General features: G+C 40.1%; 1 protein-coding gene across 1 annotated transcript; it reads left to right on the forward strand.

Annotated features, from left to right (window-relative positions):
* The first annotated feature begins 1252 nt into the window (after positions 1 to 1252).
* Positions 1253 to 10742, forward strand: LOC128355209 (sodium-dependent neutral amino acid transporter SLC6A17-like). Its single transcript, XM_053315456.1, has 11 exons — positions 1253 to 1535; positions 3568 to 3725; positions 4607 to 4733; positions 7237 to 7418; positions 7520 to 7630; positions 7718 to 7959; positions 8812 to 9010; positions 9096 to 9288; positions 9537 to 9696; positions 9776 to 9938; positions 10353 to 10742. Exons 1-11 carry the CDS (start codon positions 1253 to 1255, stop codon positions 10740 to 10742), a joined length of 2208 nt encoding a protein of 735 aa, XP_053171431.1.
* Positions 10743 to 11007: the final 265 nt, after the last annotated feature.

The raw sequence follows: 11007 nt of genomic DNA on the forward strand, positions 1-11007 counted from the left end.
GGTGAGGATGGATGCTGTTGCAAGGCTTCAGGGGATTAGGGGATTTACAGGAAAAAAAGCTTCACTAAAGTTAAGCTTGCAGAACAGAGAAATTAAATAGAACAATTTGCAGGATTGGGAATTTTTTACGAAACCAAAAACACTGTATCTGAGGTGGAGAGCTGCAGTGTTATTTTGTGTTTTTTGTCTGTTCAAGCCTCAGAAGTGAATTTAGTGATACGGGGATCTTTATTTTCAACATTTCTCTAACTGGGAATGTTTGTATAGGCAGTAATAGAAGAAATGCTCAAAAATTCTCTTTAACTATTAATACCACACAGTAAAGATACTTAAAAGTTCTGCATTCAAATTTTTTCTGAAAAGTGAAGAGTGAAAGAGAGGTATTGTTCACACAATATACTTAAATGTTTTTGTGTTCAAGGTGGAGCTTTTAAATCTTATATAATGCTGGATAGTTTAATTATTTTATGTTTATATTTTGTGAGTAAAACCAGCAACGTAACCAATAACATTTATCTGTCAGGTAGATGTAGTGGGAAGTAGAAGTAGCAGTGTAAAGGTGCTTTTGGGGACCTTGGATGCAGTGAGTTAGAATATTAACATAATTCAATATTGTTCACATTTAAACATCATAATAAATCTAAATAGCTGTTTTGGGCCCTTTTAAGTGGGGGCACCAGGCGGTTGCTCATCTTGCCTAACAGTAAAGTCCACCCCTGGTCTGTGCTGACATTTTGCTGGAGGACCAGGTTAATTGACACACAGGTGTGACAAACATTCCCCGGTCTTCATGTTGACATTGTTCGTGACCAAATGACCATGTGCTACAGTCCGGTGTCTGATTATGAGCTTAACTAAGCACAAAATGGAGGAATAATTGTGTCAGCGACTGTGTGAGGTGTTATTTAAGGATCACAGCCAGGAGAGGAAGCTTGAGATTACTGTGCATCAAATGGGCCTTGAAATTATGACTATTTATGGGATTTGTGTCTATTAATAGAACATGATTGTATTTCAAGTTTGATGATGTCCATGAAAAATAATTTTTTATGACCTTTCTGTTTCTCTGATGCAGGACTGAGGCCCAGACCTGCAATACAGCTGCCACTCTTCAGCATCTCCCCCATAGCTACACCCATCTGTCTCAATATCTGCCTGTATCACTTCTCTCTATTGCTACCAGTCTCTGTCTCGCTCTCTCTTTCTCTTTCTCTCTCCACCCCCACCCCCTTCCCGACCCTCAGCCTCCCTGATGCCTAAGAACAGCAAGGTGACGCAGCGCGAGCAAAGCCATGAGCACGTTACAGAGTCAGTGGCTGACTTGCTTGCAAACGAGGAGCCACTTGACTACAAGAACAGCTCCCTGAATGTTGGAGGGGCAGCTGGGAAAAAAGCCCCCCAGATAGAGGTGCCTGAAAATGATGGACGTCCTGCATGGAACAGCAAACTGCAGTACATCCTGGCCCAGGTGGGCTTCTCTGTGGGCCTGGGGAACGTGTGGCGCTTCCCTTACCTGTGCCAAAAGAATGGAGGAGGTGAGTTCAACTGCAAGTCAATGATTTAATTTACAGTTATATTCACTGTATTTGAGTCAACAGTCCCTTTGGTGTTTCATGTGTTTTAAAAACCAGTAACTTAATTTTAATTTAAAGGTGCAGTGTGTAGAATTTAGTGACATCTAGCAGAACCGACTCGGCAGAAATGGACAATAATATTTATAAGTATGTTTTAATTAGTGTTTAATCACCTGAAAATAAGAATTGTTATGTCTTTACTTCAGAATGAGTCATTTATATCTACATAGGGAGCAGGTCTTCTTAAACAGAGGCCACCATGTTGCACCATCATGTTTCTACAGTAGACCAGGATGGTATTTAGTTGGTTACAACCTGCTCCGTCACTAAACGCCACTAAATCCTACACACTGGTCTTTTAAAGCCAATAGAGGACAGATACTGTCATTATCAAAATGGAAAATGCACAGTGATAGTGACACAGTTCAAGCAAATGGCTAAATCAGTTTTCACCATGATTATTTTAGACAAGAAGGCTGACTTGAATTTTTTTGAAGTCAATGTCTGCTCAACTTCCTGTTTGTTACTTTAAGATAATGAGTCTTCTACAGTAGATGCTTTTGGTAGCTCAGTGGCCCCGATCATCACAATCTACATGGCATTTCCATTCAGCACAGAACTGCCAAGAGAGCAGCTGTATTGTGCATAAAAACATCCATGTCTAAATATAGCTGCACCATTGATTACTACTGCCAGCAGAGGACACCAAGCTCAACTGATACTCTGGTAAACAGAAAAGAGCTCAATAAAAAAGGAATGTAACTGTATAGTACAGTTTTGTCTGGGATGAATGTGGTGTAAACAGTGTGAAACACCTTGTCATCGTGGATCGACAGACATTTCTTTAGCCGCTGATGTTTCTGTGTTCACTGCCTAACTGCCCATGTCTGATTTACTGTATGAAGGCAGAATTTATTTCATATAGGCATAATATACTGACAATAGGCGTACTCTGTGACCGGTCGAACAGCCATTTTTCTCTCTATAATTGGCTGCTCGACAACCAATTACAGACACATTAAAGGTCTATGTTGTTTAGGAGTTATCGCTGTGTGGCTTCCTCTTGCTTTACCTCTATTATTCTCCTTTGTCGTTCCTCCTCTTTAACATCCTCTATCATTCTCTCTCTGCTGTCACATCTTTATGCTCATGACTATATCATATCTGTCACGGGCTCCAGTTTAAATAACCTGTTATAGAGTGGATTTACTTGAAGGTGCTCAGAGTTTTTTAGCTGATTTGAGGATCCTGGCAAAAGCCCCAAAACGCCTCGCTTCATTTAACCTCACTATCACTTCAGCCTTTAACCTCCTCTCTGCTTCATTACTCCATCCACCGCGAGATGTGTATGCCACTGTATGTAATTCCTACTTTTGATGTATTAATAGTAGCACATGTTTTCCTGCTATAAGTCTTTATATATCCCAGATGATGACTCACCCTGCACATAAAACACAGTTGCATCCTGATTATGCCTCCCTCAACTAAGCTGCACAGGGCCAAATTTAGACTTCCATCAAAATCTAAAAAAAAAAATTCACACACTGTTTGTCAAGAGCCGGGGACCTTACATTAGTGAGGAATTGTGAGAGGAGCGGGGGCGACTGGGTAAATTTAGCTCACTGAATCACAGTTACACTGATGCGAAACTACTGAGCTACTGCGTAAATATTGTTGATTATAAAACACAAATGAATACAGTTGGAAATGTTCACATATCCACATCAATATAAAAAGGTTTGGATTCGAGTCCAGGGTCATTTTTGAGGCTACTTGTGTTGTTGTTGTTGTATTGGATTGCATCATATAAAAAGCTGTTAGTGTTAGCTGTTAGTGTTAGTGGCTCTGTGAGGTTATACTTCTACACATCTACAAACATGAACACCAGCTGAGTCTGATGGGAATGTATTTAGGTTTGCAGCTATTTGGTCATAAAACAAAGTATTGGACAAATAAAACTGACCCAGCATGTTCCATGGTCTCTGGTTTTTAGGTGCTTATCTGGTTCCCTACGCTATACTCCTCCTCATCATTGGCATCCCACTCTTCTTCCTGGAGCTGGCGGTGGGTCAGAAGATCCGGCGTGGAAGCATTGGGGTGTGGAACTACGTCTGTCCCCATCTGGGTGGGATAGGGGCGTCTAGCCTGATGGTAATTTCGTATTTCATTTTTTCTTCAAGGGGAGTAACTCAGAGCTATAATGACATCTCAGAAAAAACAGTTTGACAGCAGCAGGATGGAGAAAAAGGTGTGGGTCCTCTGATAAGAATCAGTGAGGCTGTTGTGGAGGAACAGCTGTCTAACCATGCTGTTAAGCATAAGCTAATCTGCTGAATGTGCACCAGTTAAGGGATAAAAATAAAAAACTGCTCTGTCTGTGTGATTTATGATTGTGTCTTCTTTTCTACCTGGGCAAACACTATGTAAACTGTCCTCCGCTTTCCATCTATCTATCTATCTATCTATCTATGGATTTGGTAGAGTATAATGTAGAGGCTTAACAACCTTGAAACTGATATAGCAAACAGCAGGATGAAGTTACAGGAACATCTTGAGTCACCACAGCATCCCGCCTCTGGTGGGTTTATGGGAGGTAGTCTATTTGACGCGTTTGAGAGTGAAAGGTAGCCTTTCTTTGGAGTTGCTCAGCTGGCGCAGAAGCAGCTATAAATATCTCTTAGAAGATCACTGTTGAAAAGAGAGCACTTTAATTATTCATGCTTTCCTCAACCTTATTTAGCTGCTGAATGTCCTGGCTGGCAAGACTGCTCAGAAAGAGTGATGGCAACATGGGACATGCACAAAGCATGCTGCTTTTATATGCGCATTTCAGTGCTGGTATAAAAGACATGGCACCTGTAAACTGTGAACTGTCCGTTTATATATTTTCTTTGGTATCTATCTCTCTATCTATCTATCTATCTATCTATCTATCTATCTATCTATCTATCTATCTATCTATCTATCTATCTATCTATCTATCTATCTATCTATCTATCTATCTATCTATCTATCTATCTATCTATCTACAGGTGTGTGGCTTTGTGGGGCTCTACTATAATGTGATTATTGGCTGGAGCATCTTCTACTTCGTCCAGTCCTTCCAGTTTCCTCTGCCATGGAGTGAATGCCCTATCAGAAGGAATGGGACATTTGCCAGTGAGTGACATTAAATACTAACTGATGGGAGATGAAAGTTTCAAATTTCAATTTCAAAGAGTTTACTGTGAACTTTTAAAGGAGCAAATAAATGCATTTGAACAACAATTAAAACTACAGTTACAGCTCTTTCCCAGTTGCTCTGGCACACTAGTCAAATGGAAATCATGATTCTCTAATCCACACTTCATTGTTTCACAAAAGTATATTCATTCTCTGTTGCTGTGACACAGAATTAAAATGTTCAAGTACAAATATCGACCTGGTGATGGACTGAGGTACTGTGCTTTTCTGCTGAACTTCATCAACATGCTCATTGTGTAACTCCTCCCTTGCAAAATTTTAAAGGCAATTATCACAACCTTTTGTGACTTTTAATTATCTGGTATTGTCATACAAAGAACTGATTAATGTTAGAGCTGGGTATTGTTGAAAAAATTACAATATCAGTACCAATCTAGGGACACTTAAACTGATACCAATACCAACTGAGTACTTCATTTGATACACATCATGTGAATAGAAGCATTAAATGCCACCAATTCTTCACATCTAAATGACTTTATTTTTATACAAATGTATTTTAATTTATTTTTTTATTATTATTAAAAAATTATTAAGACTTTCAGACAATCACATGTCACATTAAATCTAAGAATGCTTGCATTGATTGGCTGTGAGCAAGTCTCTTCAAATAGGCATATTTTAACTCTAACTCTAGGTACAAAAAGGATCGATTGCAGGCGTTTAACGGGAGATGTTTCGATACTACTTGGTATCGATTTATTTCAGTCGATACATTAAAGGTATTGAGTACTGATACCCAGCCCTAATTAATCTGATATAAGATTTAAATAAGACACAGTTAGCTCATCCTCAATTGTTTGTGCAAATAATCAAATGTTTTATGAAGCTACAGCAGCTTGTAAATATGAAGCAGGCACACAAAAGAGAGACCTCAAGAGAAGTGGAGATGTTTGGCCTAAATAATGATTAAGAGATATGCCTTTCTGGTAGCAGTGATACACTGAACACATTAAGTTAAATGTTTTGGGTGAGTGACAGTGAGTGTTTCAGAAAAATGTACTTAAGGAAAAACTAGCATAAAATAAAGTTTAAAAAATACAAATAGACAAAAATACAGTTTCAGTGAAGTAATAAGTTGCCCTAATTTAATAAAGGAAATAAAAGTGGAATAGAGGAATTCATCAAGCAATTTTTTACAGTAATTTATATTTCAAAGTTTGGATGCATTTACTACTACGCGTAGTGGTTACATACAAACCTGATCTAAATGACTGACTGGGCTTATTTGTTCAAACAAATCAGAAATACATTTAATATATTACAGGACATTAAGAGGTTTATAATACAGACCAGCATGTATTTGTGTTTCATTTGAATTCAATCTGTTAAATCATTTTCCATTACAATATGAATGCTTTTATCTAATATCAAAAGTGTGTATGTTCACAGGATTTATTGGTGTTTGGAACAATATCCATCTGCGTCATTGCTCTCGTCAATCATTGCAGCGGCATGTGTATGCTTATCTTACAATAACATGTCACATGTAACAGCCACCATGTTGCAAGCTTTAGATTGTGTTCAGACTCAGTCTATGTACTGACACACCTAAACAGATCAAACAAATTGCATCAACTTCCTTACAAGTTTCTGTCACGGCTACATGGACATAATCCAGATTAAAACCCTCTGGAGTTTATTTGATTAGAGGCGATAATGACAAAACCCTGTGGTGGTCAAGAAACACTCAGCATGTGTATGACTCAGCCAGGCTGAGACAGCTGGGGGAGAGATGGGAAGCGAAAATTCAGCTGCTCAGACTGAAGGACACTAATACTGAAGGACAGAAACACTGTATGTCCGTTTGACATAGATCTATATCCTAGATTTATACATTGATATATGTGTGACCAGACAGCAGCTTAAAAACAATACATTTATCTGAGGCTGTCTTGATTTCCCCTGGTTTATATAACCTCGTCATATAACTGCATCTGATCACTTTACAGTTTGATTTAAAGAAAATGTCCTGTGTCCATAGTTGTCTATGTGTCTGTGTGGGTTGTGTGTGTGCACCCACATAGATAAATCTACCCTAACCGGCATTATTATACTGAGAATCGTAACATTGCTTCCTCTTAACTCAACAACAAACAAACAGTATATATCATTTCCCCAAGGTAACACAAGAATATACTATGTGTGCACTGAAAACAAATCTCAAGTGTGGTGAATTGGAGGTTCATGCTTTGCATAATAAATACACACATGACCTTGTTTAGCTCCCTTACATCTGAGAGGTGTGAGCCAGCCAAGAACTGAGATATTGACCCTGAGTAAACACTCTCAATCTCATTATATTTCTCCTTCGGCCCAACACCCAAACCTCCCTGCTGCATTTTCATATTCCCACTTGTTTCTTTTGCTTCATGCTCATTATCACCTAACCTAAACCTACCATCTCCCTTATCTCCAGTTGTGGAACCGGAGTGTGACAAAAGCTCAGCTACGACCTATTTCTGGTACCGTCAGACTCTTAACACTACCAGTACCATTGCAGAGAGTGGTGGCCTCAACATCAAAATGACCCTGTCTCTGCTGGTGGCCTGGATCATCGTCTGTCTTGCCGTCATTAAAGGAATCGCCTCCTCGGGGAAGGTAGCAAACAGGATGAGACAGAAATGAATCATATGATGAGAGAGAAAAATCCGAAGGAGAACACGTTTTCTTTAATCCGTGTTTTTGCTCTGTGTTCACAGGTGATGTACTTCAGCTCTCTTTTCCCATATGTGGTGCTGTTTTGTTTCCTGGTCAGGGGTTTAATGCTGAAGGGATCGGTGGATGGCATCGCTCACATGTTCACTCCCAAGGTGAGACTGCATTTTTACACTCTGTCTCTTTTATGGATATTTTGAATTAATCACAAACTGATGAGTCACCCTCATTGTGTCTCACAGCTGGAAAAGATGCTGGAGCCCCAGGTGTGGAGAGAGGCCGCCACCCAGGTCTTTTTTGCTCTGGGTCTGGGATTTGGAGGAGTCATAGCCTTCTCCAGTTACAATAAGATAGACAACAACTGTCACTTTGACGCTGTGCTTGTTTCCTTTATCAACTTCTTCACCTCCATTCTGGCCACACTAGTGGTATTCGCCGTGCTTGGCTTCAAGGCCAACATCATGAATGAAAAGTGTGTCGTAGAGTAAGTTCAACACCTGCAAACACTTTTTCTCCACAAAGAGGCATATTCTCTGGTCGATTAACTTTGATCCAAAAGTGAAAACACAAAATCAAAATTAGCATGTATCTAAAAGTGTGACAAGAAAAACAGCCAGTTGTTTATCCAGCTGAAATGGTTAATATGTCAATGTCAATTCATGTCAGTTACCGTAGATGAACATAGTGAAAAATGTATTGACAGTTTGAGTATCTTAATGTTGTAAAGTAGCCAGCATGGCAAACAAAAAAAAAATACTCTAGAAAATGGGTCCATCAAAGGGAAATTCTTGAATTTTTCAGAAATGTCAGGCACTGTCATTTTAAACAGAAGCAATGACACGAAAACTGCAACTGCCTGGCTAGACAAGCAGATTGGTTAAAAGTATAATGATTTTTGTACTACCATACTATACTGACCATATAAAACTTGGTTTTTACATTCTTACTACATATATACCACCAGATTGTTTTGTGTCAAAAGACTACTACAGTTCATTAAAGACATTTATCTCCAGTGGTTTAAGTGGTGGTCATACTAATATAAATATTGTGCATTAACATGTATATTATCTGATGCTGAAACTATCTTTTCAGCATCAACTGTATATAGTGCACACATCCTTAAAGTATGAGCACATTAAAACCGTTTATAGAGTAACTTCTTATTCATACAGTATTTTATCATTCCTGTATAATCTGGCCGTATAGTTAGTTAGTGGTCAAATGTAAAATATATATGTTTAGTTTTTTAGCTGCATCATCATGTAAATTTGTTCTTTGCACTATGTGTCAACTTACCTTGCTGCTTTTCTAAAGCTGATTGTAATCCCCACAGTAATGCTGAGAAGATCCTGGGATACCTCAACTCAAACGTCCTGAGTCACGACCTCATCCCTCCACATGTGAACTTCTCCCACCTCACCACATCAGACTACGCTGAGATGTACGGTGTCATCAAGACAGTGAAAGAGGGCAGCTTCTCCCAACTGGATCTGGATCCTTGTGTCCTGGAGGATGAGCTCAACAAGATGAGTGTCAACCATAGTTTAAAGGATATTCTCCTGTATGATATGTATCACACCTGTCCTTAATTTAACTCTTCGGATTGTCTCTCTGCAGGCTGTACAAGGCACCGGTCTGGCCTTTATCGCTTTTACAGAAGCCATGACTCATTTCCCAGCATCTCCCTTCTGGTCAGTCATGTTCTTCTTCATGCTCATCAATCTCGGTCTGGGCAGCATGATCGGCACCATGACTGGCATCACCACACCAGTCCTCGACACTTACAAAGTCAACAGGGAGATTTTCACAGGTAAACCTCCTCTGCATGCAACAGTCAGGCCACTATATGGTATTAGCGGTTGAAACCCCTTACTCGGCACTTAAAAAGGATTAAAGTACATTTGGGAATGGGCTGCATTAGGCTTTGTATTATTGCGCTTAGTGTACTGAATGCAAAACACTCACAGGAAACAAAACAGCTTACTGGCAAAAAAAAAAAAAATTCAAGACCTTAACGTTTGAGTCTGAATTCGCTCTGTTTTTTCTCCTCTTCCACAGTGTGTTGCTGCATTGTGGCCTTCCTGTGTGGCCTGTTGTTTGTTCAACGCTCAGGGAATTACTTTGTCACCATGTTTGATGATTATTCTGCTGGGCTGCCTCTCACTGTAGTGGTCATCCTGGAAAATGTATCAGTCGCTTGGATATACGGCACTAAAAGGTACAAACAATTGTAGATGTCTGTTCTTGGGTGTAAAATTGCTGTGATCGTTACTGTAATATTTTTGGTGGTCTGTCAGATTCATGCAGGATCTGGAAGACATGTTGGGTTTCCGACCAAGTATGATCTATTTCTACCTGTGGAAGTACGTGTCCCCCATCTGTCTCATCGTGCTCATCTCAGCCTCTGTCATAGAGATGGCCATCAGCCCACCGGGATACAACGCCTGGGTCGAAGAGCTGGTCAGTCTGTGTGTGTGTGTGTGTGTGTGTGTGTGTGTGTGTGTGTGTGTGTCTGTGTGTGTCTGTGTGTCTGTGTGTCTGTGTATGTTGACAGCAGTCTTCAATTTCACTGTAGTTTTTGTTTTCTTACCTCGTCAGTTTTTGTATTTTCGCGATAAAGGTTTAAAGCTTTTGGGTTTTTTATATCTGAGCATATTACATTGAGCGTCTAAGGATAGAGGTTGTCTTATATTGTTCATATATAAATAAATCTGAACAATATATACTTGAAAATACATTTTCAATTGTTTTTATTTGCTGTAGCTGCAATCACCACAACTGTTTTTACGTCTCATTTTTGTCTCTCCATTTGCTGAAACATTTTTTCCTTTATGAGTTATACATACTCACTGAACTCTATCTGTGTGTCTGCAGGCTCAGGAACGCTTCCAAAGTTACCCCCCTTGGGCTTTGGCGATGTGTTTTGCTCTCATCATAGTAGCCATGCTTCCTCTCCCACTCGTTTTCATCGCCCGTCACTTCAACCTGATATCAGACGGCTCCAACAAGCTCTCTGTCTCCTATCGTAAAACCATGATGAAGGATATGTCCAACCTGGAGGAGCAGGACGAGGCCAAGTTCATCCTTGGCGCCAAGCCTGGGGACACATCTGTGCCAAGCAGAGCCTACCTGACTCCTGCAGGGAACAAAGCCCTAGACCCCAACTCCCTGTCTCCAAACAGCTGCTACGGTACGAGCTATCAGAACGCTGCCATCAGCCCCACAACGCCAACCACCCCTGTCACACCAGAGTCTGACTCTTAACTGCTGTTTTACCCCATCCAAACACCCCTCTGACATCCACTCCTGTAGCACAGTTTACCATTTAGCCACCATGTCTCCACAGGGGGTCACTACAACGCCAACAAAACCCACTACACTGCCCCACTAACCACAAAACTATAAGTAGCTGCCCAATTTATCTGAGCACATATCCCAAAAAAAGACCAAGGAACCACCTGAGAGGGTGTCCTAAATGTTTTTATGTTTCCCAGCATCTGGACCAGTAGTTTGAACATATATATTAACG

This window comes from Scomber japonicus, chromosome 3 (assembly GCF_027409825.1).
Source record: "Scomber japonicus isolate fScoJap1 chromosome 3, fScoJap1.pri, whole genome shotgun sequence".
NCBI classification, from domain to species: Eukaryota; Metazoa; Chordata; class Actinopteri; order Scombriformes; family Scombridae; genus Scomber; species Scomber japonicus.